Below are 16253 nucleotides of genomic sequence, written 5' to 3' on the forward strand. Positions count from 1 at the left end.
GTAGACAATAGAAGTAGATCTGAAGGAGAAATAAAGTCTGGAATAAACCTGTTGCTGCTCTTTGAGGAGAGCTTCCTCCAACCTACCAATGTTCCTCAGGATCAAGTTTCTTCTCTTCACCCCCCTTTTCCTCGTCTCCAACCTTCTCGGCTGTGGAATTATGGAAGGAGGGCCCTTCTCTTCTTTTTTTTTTCTGTCCTTTCTTTCTTTTCATCTGTTTTTTTTTTCCTTCCTCCGAGGGAGGGGTCCATTCTTGTCTTCCCTGAACGTGAGCGGCAGCGAGGGGCTAACGAGGGTGCGTCCCAGTCTCTCCAGTCCGAGCGCCTCCCAGCACAGACTCCCATATAAAAACCCTGGTGGAAAGTTAGTGTAGGCAGTAGGGAGTTTTCTGCTGGGGTCAGGAGGACTGTGGAATCAAGCGGACCCTACCCCAAACACCCGTGTATGAGTGGAGTGTAGCAGAAAGAGAAGACATCCCCAACTTTTTTCCTCTCTTGCCTCAAAGAGTCTACATGTCTAGCGGCATCTAGATATGTTCAGCTTTGTGGATTTGCGGCTGGCGCTGCTGCTCAGCGCAGCGGTGCTCTTGGTGAGAGCACAGGGCGAGGACGACCGTAAGTGTCACCGTCTCATCATCACTCTTTTCCGGAGCTTCTCGACCAGCCTTTTGGAAAGTGGATATATTCTTTTCGCGTGGACGTTGGCGGCTTGAAATCTAGACAGGGAGGAAGGTGGGGGCAGCCTTTGCAGTAGTAAAAAGCAAGGGTTTTGATGCCCGCATTCTTTCCAGCAGATAGATAAATAGAGAAGAAAAGGAGGGCAGGCTTTGCGTAATGCATGGGGCATCCCAAGAAGGCCCCTCGCCTTGCACCCCCCACCCCCACCCTAATGCATGCAAAGCAAGTTGCTGCAGGTTTTCTAGCCAAGGGCTTCTATGCAACGACTCACAAAAGTCACATCTTTTTAAGCAGATAGCTAACATTTAACCCCCCACCCCTATTTATTTGCATTTTTTAAGCAAACACTTTGCAACCTAAAAGGGGTACTTGGGCCTTTTGGCACGCTTTACCTTCCTCTGCCGATTCCAGTAGACAGCCTTACTGCAGGTTTGATTGATGTGGCAAACTCGACAACGCCTCAGGCCCATTGTTGAGTTGGCCAGGTGAGGAGGCACCTTGAACGGGGGGGGGATAAGAAAGGTGAGCAAGTGTCGTATTATTTGCCGGACACGTCATCATTTGTCCAGTGCAGGGATAGAGTTTTTTTCCTGTAAAGTTAGGGCCTTTAACGCAAGAACAAAAGGAGCAGATATTCACTTTTCCAGATGTGCAACTAGAGAAGCAGATGTGGTCTTGCAGTGCCACCTAGCGGCCGAACTCTGCACCTGCAAGCCACTTTTCAACCCCGCCCCCCTCCGACTGTTTTAGCGTGGCTCTAATTGCAAACACATGTGGAAGCCTTCTTTCCACCAGCTGCTGCCAATCCCACAAAGTCTGTGAGGTCAGCTCTTAGGCATTCCTTATCCGCTTTATCGTGCTTAAAATTCTCAAAAGGAGCATCAGCAATTAAGCAAAACGTGACGCATTAAAAAGTTAAGAAGTGGGTTCAAACATGTATTTATCCTGCTTTTAAATAACTCTCTTTTACTTTACATTTCAGTCCTATCAATATACATGTAATCATAAAAATGCTATATTGGCATGAATTGGTAAAGATATAACTTACTTTCAGCCACAAGACGAGACGAATATACGGTGTTTCGGTTCGAGCTTACTTCCGGGTTTTTTTTTTCTTTTTTTTTTTTTTCTTGTTCGCGCTCATTTGCAGCGCGCGTGACTTACCTCATGTGTCTCTGTCGCCCCCCTCAGGCACGGGTGGCAGTTGCACCCTTGACGGCCAGGTGTTTGCGGACCGTGACGTATGGAAACCCGAGCCATGCCAGATCTGCGTGTGCGACAGCGGCACGGTGATGTGCGATGAGGTCATCTGCGAGGACACGGCCGACTGCCCCAACCCCGTCATCCCCCATGACGAGTGCTGCCCCATCTGCCCCGACGACGGTACGCAGACCCTATATGGAAGATCTGTAATATTATTAAAATATAAACATATTCATTTCACACCATACTGTTTCTCTATCTGACTGCAGGCTACCAGGGTCAATCTCAAGTTGAGGTAAATTCCTTTATTCATATAATAATAATAATGTGATATTTTGATATTCATGAAAAACTGCAGTTAATATCAGAAAAATGTTGACTTATTGGTATGACTAAAACAAATATCCATTGAGTTGTTTATCAACCAGTGACAAAATGGCAGATATGTCAATTAACATGGTACACATCTTTAATCAAATGCTGTTTTTCCCTGAAAGGGACCCAAGGGAGAACGTGGACCTAAGGGAGAGAGGGTGAGTGTGCTCTCTTTTCTTGGGGGGTCTTTTACACTTTTTTTTTTGAAAGGAAAACAAATGTAGGTGAAAATATACCTGGATACATACTAATGGCCTTTATGTGTTTGTGTATCTGATCTTGTTTAATTGAGGTTGAAAGGAAAACATTATGGCCAATTTCTTGCCATCTTTGCTATTGATACTCAATTTAGAATATTTGCATTACAGCTACCCCAAAAGGGAATAAGCGGTAGAAAATGGATGGATGGATGGCATTACAGCTAAATGACTTTATTTATCATTTTGGTTGTGCTGACTTGAGTTTTTACTCTACTTCCTGTTTATATCTGCTTCCTGGTTAGTCACATGACCCCCGGCTGGCTCAATGTCATGACTGAATGTTATCTTCCTTCCCCCCCTGCAGGGTCCTGCTGGTCCCGCTGGTAACGATGGTGTCCCCGGCCAGCCTGGTCTGCCCGGACCTCCCGGCCCCCCTGGACCCCCCGGCCTCGGTGGAGTAAGTACTTTTTCTAAGTTTTTTTCAGGGGGGATATTTTTGTTTTGTGTGTGTTGACATCATTTGTATATTGCTGTATTCTATGTACACTTGACACACGATCACGGCACAATGGATACTTTGGGGTATTTATCTTGTTGCTAGGGGAGATTATGAATATGTATAAGTGACAACAAAAAAAAATAATTGACTTCAATCAGCTGACATCATTCTTGATTCCATGCATAACAGATAACTTAGTGACTGTACCTATATTTAATTTGCATTTGGTAAATATAATTTACTGCGATGAGGTGGCGACTTGTCCAGGGTGTACCCTGCCTTCCGCCCGATTGTAGCTGAGATAGGCGCCAGCGCCCCCCGCGACCCCGTAAGGGACAAGCGGTAGAAAATGGAAAATGGATAAATATAATTTAATCGTGCTTCATAAGGTTTGACAGTCTGATGTGTAAAAGATATACACACACATATCTGTATGCTGACTATGCTATTATTATGCAATGCTTATGTGAAGCTGCATGTTGTAGTACTGTCAGTAGTGCCCCCCTACACATTTTTGAATGTTTTATGTGTCATTAGGAGTTAAGGATGGATTATTAATAGATCTGCGAAATATTGGAATGCCACGACAGTGATTATAAATATTAATTCCTGCATATGTCTCCTTTTTTTTGCAGAACTTCTCCCCTCAGATGTCTGGTGGCTATTCCGACAAATCTCCCGCCCTGCCCGTTCCCGGACCCATGGTACGCAACGTTTTCCTAAGATTCCTATTCAAATCCGCAGGTCACGCGGACTCTAACACCTCTGCCGCCCTCATTTGCAGGGCCCAATGGGACCCCGTGGAGCCCCTGGACCTGCCGGTGCTAGTGTAAGAACACCACTTCTTCTTCAGTTTGAGGCTTTATCCTGTGACTATCCTCGGTAGAAATTGTGAAAATATGCAATCCTGCCTGTGAGGAACTAGGAGACCGATTGGATCTGCGTGTTTACTTGAAGTCCGGCTATATATTGCATTTAATACAGAACCAGGAAGTGAATTGTTGATGTGACATGTCTTCCAAAAAGCGGTATTGACTGTGTTTTTGTGTCCTCTGCTTAGGGCCCTCAGGGATTCACTGGTCCCCCCGGTGAGTCTGGAGAAGCTGGAGCTTCTGTGAGTACTACAAATGCATACATCACTAGTTTTTACTTGATGCAACTCTTGACTTTTTATATGTGCTTCGTATCTACAGGGCCCCATGGGACCCCGCGGCCCCGCCGGCCCATCTGGAAAGAACGGCGAGGATGTAAGTCAATCAATTCTTACTCACCTCGCAGGTGACGCTTTCATCACACACCTCCTGATCTTCTTCTTCTTCCTGGTATTAGGGTGAATCTGGCAAACCAGGTCGTTCTGGCGAGCGTGGACCTCCCGGCGCTCAGGTGAGTCGCCATGGCGCCTGCAAAAATTATATCGTAAACACACTATCAACATCCCTTTCCCCTTGTCTGTACACATCAGGGAGCTCGTGGTTTCCCCGGAACTCCAGGTCTGCCCGGAATCAAGGGACACAGAGTGAGTCTGGACTAAAAGAATTCTGCAAAATGGCGACCACGGATAAAGTATGATGTCATACGTCAATCTTTGCTTTTCCGCAGGGATTCAGCGGTCTGGATGGTGCCAAGGGAGACAGCGGCCCCGCTGGACCCAAGGTAACTTATTTGTAGCTTTTTCTTACAAAACCAATACCGTTTTCTTGCAAAATGGACAAGTAAAACATCCCCATAAACCTACATTGAAGCATTTTCTGTATTTCAATTCATTGTGAACACTGTTTATAGTCATCATAATAGTAAATTATCGATAAAATATTTTGTATTTACTATCATTGCTTTCCTAACCATTTAGATAAGACTAGGTTGCGCATGCTTCATCCTCCTAAGAGCCAGCGGCTTTGCAAAACACAAAACTGTGGACGCTGGTTCTCAGGCGGTTATGCCATAAAATAATCAAGGAAAAGCTTGAAAGTTTTGGTGAAATAGGGAAAAAATTACTTTAAAAAAATGATCATTAATGTTAGATGTGGATGTTTAGGGAGAGACTGGTGCCGCTGGTGAAAACGGAACCCCCGGAGCTATGGTGAGTAAACCAAGCCATGCAAAGTCTTGTATTCTCCACAGAAGCGATGCCATGTTTTGTTCATTAAACCCTTATTTTCTCGCCTTTAAGGGACCTCGTGGTTTGCCCGGCGAGAGAGGCCGCAGTGGCGCTGCTGGGGCTGCTGTGAGTTCACTCACCTTTTAGCTTGATTGTTCGAGTCATTGGTGACTTGGGAGATAATGGTGGTTGTCCTGCTGCAGGGAGCTCGTGGTAACGATGGTGCCGCTGGTGCTGCTGGACCTCCCGTAAGTCGGCAGCATAGGCTCATTTAGAAAGGTTAGTTTGGCACTTTTGTCTGAATATGTTACATGTATTGATCCTTTTCAGGGTCCTACCGGCCCCGCTGGACCTCCTGGATTCCCCGGTGGCCCTGGAGCCAAGGTACAAGACCGTCTTTACATGCGTTCATTCTCCTCTGGCCCAATAAGAAACATCTTGATTGGTTTGATATGGTATTCATGATCAGCTCAGATGAATTGTCTGGCCTAATTTGAAAAAAAAAAAATTGTTTTCATTATTTTCACATCCTAAAGTAACATTTGCATGTGTTTAGCAACTACCCAATATCAATTGATATGGTATTCATGATCAGCTCAGATGAATTGTCTGGCCTAATTTCCCCCCAAAAAATGTTTCATTATTTTCACATCCTAAAGTAAAATTTGCATGTGTTTAGCAACTACCCAATATGCATCAACTACCAATGACATGAGCATTATCGAACATTTCAATACTTACTGATAAAAGTCAGATTTGGTCACGACATACTGTACATACATAGATTTTCTGAGAATATTTTACTCATTTAACTCTATTCTCAGGGTGAGGTCGGACCTCAGGGATCTCGTGGAGCCGAGGGCCCCGCTGGAGCCCGTGGTGAGCCCGGTAACCCCGGACCTGCCGGTGCTGCTGGACCTGCTGTAAGTGCAAACCCTTCTGTGATTGATTTGGACTTGAGTCTAATGGTTCAAGATAATAACTTCCCTTTTTTTTATTTTTCAGGGTAACCCTGGAAGTGATGGAGCTGCTGGACCTAAGGGAGCCCCTGTGAGTAGACCATCCCCGACTAGGCCTAACCCCCTCATCGGATCTGACAGCAAAATGACACGTGCTGCCATCTGCAGGGTGCTGCTGGAGTTGCTGGCTCTCTCGGATTCCCCGGACCCCGTGGACCCCCAGGAGCTCACGGTGCTGCTGGTGCTGCAGGACCCAAGGGTAACACTGTGAGTAAAGCCCTTATAAAAGCCATTATGATCCCGAGAAATTGGTATAGTAAAAATGTCTAGATAACTTACCATGCATATTCTGGCATCTTTATTGACATTTGCTTGTATCTTTCTCCAAGGGCGAGTCTGGTGCCCCTGGATCCAAGGGAGAGCCTGGTGCCAAGGGAGAGGCTGTAAGTTTGTGTCTCATAAAAGAACATTATTTTTTTCAAATATATATTCATAATGCCTTCCGTAACTTATATTGTATGTGAATATGTCATTCTACAGGGTGCCCCAGGAGTTCAGGGACCTCCCGGACCTTCTGGTGAGGAGGGCAAGAGAGGAGCCAGAGGAGAGCCCGGTCCCGTTGGAGCCCGTGGAGTTCCTGGCGAGCGTGTAAGCCTTATAGTTTAATGAATCTCCAGCTTCAAGATTGACTATTTTAATTTGATAAAACATAAGCAATATCAAATAATAGGCAAACATGCTAGTGCCCCCTACAGGCAATTTGGTTGCGACTGCAAGAACCAAGCCATGCAATCTCATTTTAGTGGTCGCGTTCCCTGAAGTCGATTATGGATCTTTGCTTCCAGTCATACGAAACATCCTTTACAACAACTTAATATTTGACTCCTTTTGCAGGGTGGTACTGGTGGTCGTGGTTTCCCTGGTGCTGATGGTGCCGCTGGACCCAAAGTGAGTACAGCACATATGCATCAACTTTACATCATCCATTCCACTTGTATTTTCCTGTTGAAGTAATTTCTTCCTGACAATCAATCACAGGGTGCCACTGGCGAGCGTGGTTCCCCAGGTGTTGCTGGAGCTAAAGGAAACAATGGAGAGAACGGCCGCCCTGGTGAGCCTGGTTTGTCTGGAGCTAAGGTGAGGCTCTCCTGCCAGCGGTTTTTTATTACCGAACATGATTTCTTCAATGTCTCGCTCTAAACATTTTGGCCTTTGTTTTGACCTTTTAGGGTATGACTGGCAGCCCAGGCAGCCCTGGACCTGATGGCAAGATGGGACCTAATGTAAGTTCTCATCATCAAGCCAGGACGTTTAGTTGATATTCCTTCTTTAAACGCTAAATTAAGTTAACTTCGTCCACTTTACCAGGGAGCCCCTGGACAAGATGGCCGCCCCGGACCTCCTGGCGCCGTTGGAGCCAGAGGCCAGCCCGGAGTCATGGGATTCCCAGGACCCAAGGGAGCTGCTGTAAGTACTAAGTCCTCAAGCTGTGAATTAGATTTGATGAGTTTCTACTCGTATTTAGATCATGGTCGAGATCACTTTGGTGATGAAGTTTGTTTGTTTCTTGGACTTTAGGGTGATGGTGGAAAGCCCGGTGAGCGTGGAGTGATGGGACCTACCGGGCCTGTTGTGAGTGTTCCACTCTGTGAAGCTGCCATGTTCTTGTCCAATGTGAATGCTGGACATTCAGACTGCAACATATTTTTCTATTTAGGGTGCTCCTGGTAAGGACGGTGACGTTGGTGCTCAGGGAGCTACTGGACCTGCTGTGAGTAGACGCAGGCATTACCAACAAACTCCCAACCGGATTGTTCTTTATTGATTCCTAAGGTTCTTCTTTTGCTCTTCCTTAGGGACCAGCTGGTGAGAGAGGCGAGACAGGACCAGCTGGACCTGGTGGATTCCAGGGACTTCCAGGACCCCAAGGTGCTATTGGCGAGACTGGCAAATCCGGAGAGCAGGTACTGACTGAATTTAGCTCGAGTGAGCTTACTTCTTGGAAGAGTTTATCGACTTCTTCTTTTTGTTCTGTAATGTAGGGTGTTCCCGGAGAGGCTGGAGCCCCAGGACCTGCTGGTTCAAGAGTAAGTCTATCCTCATATATTTACATTAAATAATAGACTATAATGACTTGGATTCTGGTTACGCTCAAGTCCAATAACGCTCTGCTGTCCTCAGGGTGACAGAGGATTCCCCGGTGAGCGTGGTGCCCCTGGTGCCATTGGACCTGCTGGTGCCCGTGGATCCCCCGGAAGTGCTGGAAGCGAGGGAGCTAAGGTAATCTTGGCAGAAAGTGAAACATGGTTCTGACTCTGCTTCTGAAAAATTCTTCATTGTAATACTTTCCTTCTTCTTCTTCAGGGAGATGCTGGAGCACCCGGTACACCCGGAGCTCAGGGACCTCCTGGACTGCAGGGAATGCCCGGTGAGCGTGGTGCCGGTGGTCTTCCAGGACTGAGAGGAGACAGAGTGAGTTGTGGCACTAGCGCTATATTGGACCTGCAAAGAACTCCCATTGCTTTTTAATCTCATGCATTATCCTCTCTTACTTATCCAGGGTGAACAAGGAGCTAAGGGAACTGATGGAGCACCTGGCAAGGATGGTCCTCGTGGTATGAGCGGTCCCATTGGACTTCCCGGACCCGCCGGAGCTACTGGAGACAAGGGAGAGTCCGGCCCCAGTGGACCTGCTGGACCTGCTGGAGCTCGTGGAGCCCCTGTGAGTTATGAAAAGAAAAGGGCCAACTGTCACCCTGACATCATTCCATAGGTCTCCTCAGTCCGTCCAGGAGCAAAAGTAGCTTCAGTTGAGGGCACCTTAGTCATTATCTTCACATGTTATAATCTTGTCCTCTTCCGTAGGGTGAGCGTGGAGAGGCTGGAGCACCCGGACCTGCTGGATTTGCTGGACCTCCTGTAAGTTACACTGGCTTTCTAGCAGACTCTTTTCCTTTTAAACTAAAACAAAAATAACTTACATTTTCCTCTTGACCACCATTTAGGGTGCTGATGGACTGGCTGGTGCAAAGGGAGAGGCTGGTAACAATGGTGCTAAGGGAGATGCTGGTCCTCCTGGCGCTGCTGGACCCACTGGTGCCCCCGGACCCCAAGTTTGTAGAAAATCCCCTTCTATACAATATTTGTAAGTTATTAGCGTTACTATGCCTTCTGACTCTGTTCTGTGTTCATTTAGGGTCCCGTTGGAAACACTGGCCCCAAGGGAGCTCGCGGAGCCGCGGGACCTCCTGTGAGTTAAAACTCTCTTCCTACTGATGCATCAAATTTAACTAATGAACCCTTTGTCTGCTTCTCAAGGGTGTTATTGGTTTCCCTGGTGCTGTCGGCAGAGTTGGACCACCCGGCCCCTCTGTAAGTTATAATGAATGACAGCACTTTAATAAGACATTAAGCTTTCTACTGGGCTGTAAGCTTAATTGTATCCGATCCATGCACGGAACAGGGCCACGCTGGACCCCCTGGCGCTTCTGGACCCGGTGGAAAGGAAGGAGCCAAAGGAAACCGTGGTGACACTGGACCTGCTGGTCGCCACGGTGAGGTGGGACCTCAAGGACCCCCAGGACCTTCTGGAGAGAAGGGTAGCCCCGGTGCCGACGGTGCTCCCGTAAGTTGAAACCTGCATCACAAAAATACTTCTGCGACGAGGTTCTTTTCTAGATTTGAGTAGATTCTTGAATGCAACACCTGTATGTCTTAATACTTTTTTCTTGTAATACCCTGCAGGGCAGCGCTGGAATTCCTGGACCTCAGGGTATTAGTGGACAGCGTGGTATTGTTGGTCTGTCTGGACAAAGAGGAGAGCGAGGATTCCCTGGCCAGCCTGGACTTTCTGTAAGCTCATTGTAGTTCTACTTGATGTTTAAAACCATAGTTAAACACGCTTAAATGACAGCAACCAACACACTTGAGTCCAGCTCCAATTTGTAGTGCTTTTGGAGTGGGTCACAAGAAAGATCTATGTGATACAACACACATAGTAGATGTAGTGCACAACGTGTAACCAAATGCACCCATGCCGTGTCACATCTACAGGGAGAGCCCGGAAAGCAGGGAGCCCCTGGCCCCTCTGGCGAGCGCGGACCTCCTGGACCCAGGGGACCAACCGGACTGGCTGGACCCTCTGGAGAGACAGGACGCGAGGTAAAACGATTATCCAATAACCCTCCTTGCGTGTGTAGGTCAGTCCTGTAACTAATCCAATGTGTGTTTGTTTTAGGGATCCCCTGGTAGCGAGGGATCCGTTGGCCGTGATGGACCTGCCGGACCCAAGGTGAGTCGAGTAGACAACACTACAGTACAAGCAAGTTAATTTATGGAGATAGGGATTACATCTATGCTTCTTCCTACTCCTTTTCAGATATTATGTATTGTACAAACGTGTTCCCTGATGTAAATGAAACAAATATCAGTCAGATAGTTCTGTGGACCGCACTGGAATGAGCCTGACTGATGCTATTCATGTTTCATGCCACCTTGTGCAACTTAAGGAAGTGGTTCACATAGTTTCCTCTCAGTGGACCCAATCTCAAAATGCAGTAAAAGTCTCTATTTCACGATCATCTAGTAACTGAGCCTAAGTCAACTGGTAACTCAGCCTGAGTCCATACAAGACAAACATTACAGAACAGGAATCTGCAACCGTTACTATCAGAAGAGCCATTTTGCCTTCTCGTTTCCTTACGTTCCTTATCAAATCACCAGTCAGAACACAAACTATTTTCAAAAACACACTTATCCCCTCACTTTGGTGTCAAAAACAATCGTATCGACTAAATGAGATGATCTTGTGAAACAATTTAGGGAGACCGTGGAGAGTCTGGCCCTGCTGGAGCTCCTGGTGCACCCGGACCTCCTGGTGCCCCTGGACCCGTCGGACCTGCTGGAAAGAATGGCGACCGCGGAGACACTGTAAGTGAAAAGAAGTGCACTGGTCTTTTGTCGTGAGTGCATCACCGTCCTGCAGTGTTCATGACTCTTCTGGGGGTGGTTTCAGGGACCTGCTGGCCCTGCTGGCCCCGCTGGCCCTGCTGGCCCTCGTGGCCCTGCTGTAAGTAACATGACAAGCACCAGCTATTAAGCCCAACAGAGAACAGGTGATTCATTTCATCTTCTATTAGGGAGCACATGGAGTTCGTGGAGACAAGGGAGAGAGTGGAGAGGCTGGTGAGAGAGGCTTGAAGGGACACAGAGGATTCACTGGCATGCAGGGAGCTCCTGGACCCTCCGTATGTCACTCAGCACTCATAGATTTCAAAACACACCTTCGGCTCCTAACTTCTCTTTTCTTTGCTCACCCGTAGGGTGCTCATGGTGAGCAAGGACCTGCTGGTGTTTCTGGAGCTGCTGGACCTAGAGTGAGTTAACTGGTCTTGTTCATTTTTGCCAGATTATTTTTTCCTTCAGACAATTTAAGGAACTTCTTTCTTGCTCTCCATAGGGACCTTCTGGAGCTGCCGGTTCTCCTGGTAAGGATGGTATGACTGGCCTTCCTGGTCCCAGTGGACCTTCCGGACCGCGTGGACGCTCTGGAGAAATGGGACCTGTTGTAAGGCTCACTTTAATTCTTAATCTAAATGCCACCACAAAGATAGTTTTAACGACACATTTCTGTTCTCCTTTAGGGTCCTCCTGGACCTCCCGGACCTCCCGGCGCACCCGGCGCCCCTGGTGGTGGATTTGACCTTGGCTTCATTGCTCAGCCTCAGGAGAAAGGTCCCGATCCCTTCCGTCATTACCGCGACGATGCTAATGTTCTGCGTGACCGCGACCTGGAGGTGGACGGCACCCTGAAGACTCTGAGCCAGCAGATTGAGCAGATCCGCAGCCCCGACGGAACTCGCAAGAACCCCGCCAGAACTTGCCGCGACCTCAAGATGTGCCACCCAGACTGGAAGAGCGGTGAGTCTTTGTCAAATGGAAAAGGGTGGTGCTGAGGGTCAGGAGATTAAGCTAGGTGACATGGGTTTCTGACTCCTTGTGCCACTCCATCCTCAGGAGAGTACTGGATTGACCCTGACCAGGGCTGCAACCAAGATGCCATCAAGGTCTACTGTAACATGGAGACCGGAGAGACCTGCGTGGCCCCCACTCAGCGCGAGGTTGCCAAGAAGAACTGGTACATCAGCAAGAACATCAAGGAGAAGAAGCACGTCTGGTTCGGCGAGGCAATGAACGAGGGCTTCCAGGTAACCCAACCCAACAATCCCTTGAGTGGTCTCCTCCTCTGCAACCACTGCTAACCTCTCCCCACACAGTTCGAGTACGGCAGCGAGGGCTCCATGCCAGAAGACGTCAACATCCAGATGACCTTCCTGCGTCTCATGTCAACTGAGGCCTCCCAGAACCTCACCTACCACTGCAAGAACAGCATCTCCTACATGGATGCTGCCACCGGCAACCTGAAGAAGGCTGTCATCCTCCAGGGCTCCAACGAGATCGAGATCAGAGCTGAGGGCAACAGCCGTTTCACCTACAGTGTCCTCGAGGACGGCTGCACGGTGAGGACACTTACGTTTGTAGACCTTTCATTGGGCGACGGAACATTAAATCGACACCAAAAATCCCCATTTTAGCTTTTGTGGTAAAAGTCAGGCTGCGCAAGGAAAACGGGTCAATGAGCTCTTTACTGTGTCTACTGCAGCACTGCCATGCTGACACTTAGCATTCTGAGTGCCTAGCTAAGCACGAATACTAATGTAATATGGAAGTTTGGAGCTGGAATTTCTCTCCAAAATAGCTTTTTTCTAAACATTTTCATAGTAGGTTCCATGTACACAATGATCAGTGCCCTGTTTAGTCTACAGTCTAGCACAGGGGTAGGGAACCTCTGGGTCTCGAGCCAGATGTGGCTCTTTTGATGACTGCATCTGGCTCTCAGATAAACCTTAGCTGACATTGCTTAACACGATAATGAATAATTCCGCTTGTAATCACAGTTTTGATTGATTGATTAATTGATTGAAACTTTTATTAGTAGATTGCACAGTACAGTACATATTCCGTACAATTGACCACTAAACGGTAACACCCGAATAGGTTTTTCAACTTGTTTAAGTCGGGGTCCATGTAAATCAATTCATGGTACGTGTTAAAGTGTTGAAAATATAAAACTTTCTAATGCATTTTAATACATCCATCCGTTTTCTACCCCAAAATTTCAAGAAGTCGCATTAAGAAGTATTTTATTTATTATTGGTTAGCTTCAGAATAACAATGTTATTAAAATGAAGAAGAGACTTATTATACTGTAAAAATTTTGATCTTACTTACAAATACACGCATTTAGTTGTATTCAGTGTTAAAAAATATGATATGGCTCTCACGGAAATACATTTTAAAATATTTGGCTTTCATGGCTCTCTCCGCCAAAAAGGTTCCCGACCCCTGCTCTAGTAGTACAATGGCTACATTCATACTCGACTAGAATGCTCTACATTTTGTGTTGTGTGAGCAGCTGGGATAACTGTAAATGCTATGAAGTTGATTATGCGCTTGTTTTTTTCCCCCGCCCGCATAGAAGGCAAAAAAAAAAAAAAAAGCAGGAAAAAGTTAGCTTCATGTAGCATGCGTATGTTGCCTTACAGTGCTAAAGAAGTATTAGAACGGGACATAATCATCAAACATTTTCAGACCAAAAAAACTTAAAATGTCTATCTAGTTATTGACGTCACTATTGCCAGTTGTTAAAATATTACGTATGGGGATAAATTTTCTCTGAATGACGGGCGTTCTCATGCATTTGCTAAGGAATAAATATTGCGTAAAAGTTTTGTCAGGCACCATCAGGAAATGTGAATTGTCAATGAAGTTTAAAAAAGTAGATGCCTTCCGAAAGTCCTCGGAGAACTTAGCCATAATATAAAAATGGGAACCATTGCCTCCCGGCTTGGGACTCAGCATCAAGGGTTGGAATTGGGGGTTAAATCACCAAAAAATGATTCCCGGGCGCGGCCACTGCTGCTGCTCACTGCTCCCCTCACCTCCCAGGGGGTTATCAAGGGTGATGGGTCAAATGCAGAGAATAATTTCGCCACACCTAGTGTGTGTGTGACTATCAGTGGTACTTTAACTTTAACTTAATGTAATATTATGTGTCTCCCAGTTATGTAACGCGATTCAAATCCCAAGCTTACAATAAATTTTTTTGCGCTTGCAAAACATGCAAGTTCCACAACATCAAGTCTTCTCAAAAGCTTCTCCCTGCTGGAATATGCTGAGTGAAATAACTTGAGACAGCGCCCTCTGTAGATAGCGCCATCAAATCTCTTGACCTAAATGACTATTAAAAAAAGCGGAATTGTGCACAATTCGTAACGGCCAACGACGACGTGACTTTTGAAGCGCATCCTGACTATTTGTGGCGTTTTGTTGCAGTCACACACCGGCACATGGGGCAAGACAATCATCGAATACAAGACATCGAAAACATCTCGCCTGCCCATCATTGACATCGCTCCTATGGATGTTGGTGCTCCAGACCAAGAGTTTGGCCTTGAAGTCGGACCCGTCTGCTTCTTGTAAAAAGAGAAATCTGGACTTGAACATGTTGTGGTGCGTGAGTGTCTGCGTTTTATTTTTTTTTTTCTAGCAACCAATCCTCTCCTTAAAAAAAGAAACAGCCACCCCAAACATTTTTTCTGATCTGGCCCCCTCCCACTACCCACCATCCCCCCTGCCATGGTCCACGACGCCTCAAAACCTGCACTTCAACAAAGATGGCGGCGATGCGGCAACGTCCGCGCCATCGCGTTTAGGACCACTACTTTTTGTTTGACTCTTTTTTTGTTGTTTTTTGTCTCCTTTTTTTTTTATCATCAACAACACCCAGGATCCCGCTGAAAAGACATTTTGTTTCACTGGCAACAAGAAAATAATATATGATTCTGTAAAAAAAAGAAAAGAAATTGACTCCGCCCCCTTCTTCAACCAATCCAGGCCTCTCTGGAGTTTACAGAAACACACAGGTGACTTTTGTATTTTTATACACCCCCGTGCCGTGAGAGGAATGACAGGACAGTCCCGACAGACAGAACCCGATTGCTTTGTACCACATTTCAGGTGTTGATGAATAAACGGTGAAACTGACAGCCATGTTTGTCTTTAAATGTTTTCGCTGTCATCTCTCTTGTTCATTCCTCATGTTCTTGGAAAGCCACATTAAAGCCACCAGCAGAGAAACATTGGTTTTAAAACTTGTTTTTTTAATAGAACATCCTATGGCTACCTCAAAAAAAAAAATGTTGGAAAAAATGTTTTTCCTGCAGCTGGGAAAGCACTCAGGTGCTATTCTTGTGTTGCAACTAATGTTCTTTCCTATTAAAGTGACACGACTTTGGTGCTAAAATGACACCCCGGATTTTATTCTTGGTGTCCAGAATCTTTTCTCTCCTTTCTTTTTCAGTTTTGGTTTGATGTTCTTCAACTAAAATTCCCCCAAAAGTCATTCCTCATCTTCTTAACTTTTATACGAACCTGTTGTCATTTTTTTGTTTCTGAAAAAAAAATGAAATGCACATGCAGAAAGCCATCTGCAGTCGAGAGAGAGAAAACCGCAACACAGATGTGTACCTGTTTTGTATATGTAAAATAATTTGAGATGTTTTTAATTATTTGAATGCTGGAATAAAGCATGTTAAGTGGTCGAACAATGAATCTCACTGACTGATTTTGCAGGACTGACCAATATTTCTCTTATTTGAAAGATGGAAAAGGGAAAGCAATCCCTCAAAAAAAGTAACCCGTACCCGCATCTGTTGATGCTAACGTTTGTGAATTAATTCAGGATTTTATATTTCTGATACTTCACAGACCTTAAAAGCCCACTCAGGTAGACATTAGTTTTTTTTGTTTTTTTTGTACACAACTAAAAGTACTTTTCATCTACAGAATTTAAAAGGAAAAAAAAACAGCTTTCCCAGTACAATATTGTCATTAGCAAAAATAAATTATTTTTAAAATCTTTTTAAGTGTTTAAAATTAACTGAAATAATCAATAACTAAAATGCATATAAAAAAATAAGGCATGTTTGCTATTTTTTATTCAGGATGGAAGTTAAAAAAAGAGATCTGAGCCAAAATAAGTATTAAAATATGAATCCCAAATTTCTTTATACACTTCAATTTCCCGGTGGAATTTTTTGTCCTGGCCCTGTTCTATTGGGCAAATAATATTTCTCAGTGTATCACTGATGTATAAAAACATTTCAACTAAAAAGATTTCAA

General features: G+C 45.7%; 1 protein-coding gene and 1 long non-coding RNA gene across 2 annotated transcripts in view; one reads left to right on the plus strand and one right to left on the minus strand.

Annotated features, from left to right (window-relative positions):
- LOC133541088 (uncharacterized) overlaps positions 1-1804 on the minus strand; it is a 131231-nt gene extending 129427 nt beyond the window's left edge. Inside the window, exons 1-2 of the long non-coding RNA XR_009803790.1 lie at positions 1726-1804; positions 1070-1174 (exon numbers count right to left, since the gene is read on the minus strand). This is a non-coding gene — a long non-coding RNA (uncharacterized LOC133541088). The remainder of the gene's footprint in view (positions 1-1069; positions 1175-1725) is intronic.
- On the plus strand, positions 358-15116 carry col1a1a (collagen, type I, alpha 1a). The gene is made up of 49 exons (XM_061884173.1): positions 358-614; positions 1869-2060; positions 2150-2175; positions 2378-2413; positions 2820-2912; positions 3590-3658; positions 3739-3783; positions 4015-4068; positions 4148-4201; positions 4284-4337; positions 4417-4470; positions 4554-4607; positions 4990-5034; positions 5125-5178; positions 5256-5300; positions 5383-5436; positions 5877-5975; positions 6058-6102; positions 6180-6278; positions 6401-6454; positions 6552-6659; positions 6906-6959; positions 7050-7148; positions 7241-7294; positions 7380-7478; positions 7590-7643; positions 7729-7782; positions 7868-7975; positions 8054-8098; positions 8193-8291; positions 8376-8483; positions 8572-8733; positions 8877-8930; positions 9017-9124; positions 9208-9261; positions 9330-9383; positions 9475-9636; positions 9756-9863; positions 10065-10172; positions 10249-10302; positions 10833-10940; positions 11026-11079; positions 11150-11257; positions 11333-11386; positions 11470-11577; positions 11654-11930; positions 12027-12217; positions 12287-12529; positions 14406-15116. The coding sequence occupies exons 1-49, from the start codon at positions 533-535 to the stop codon at positions 14550-14552; spliced, it is 4344 nt and encodes a 1447-aa protein (XP_061740157.1). The 5' UTR covers positions 358-532; the 3' UTR covers positions 14553-15116.
- Positions 15117-16253: the final 1137 nt, after the last annotated feature.

Source organism: Nerophis ophidion, linkage group LG23 (genome assembly GCF_033978795.1).
Source record: "Nerophis ophidion isolate RoL-2023_Sa linkage group LG23, RoL_Noph_v1.0, whole genome shotgun sequence".
NCBI lineage: Eukaryota > Metazoa > Chordata > Actinopteri > Syngnathiformes > Syngnathidae > Nerophis > Nerophis ophidion.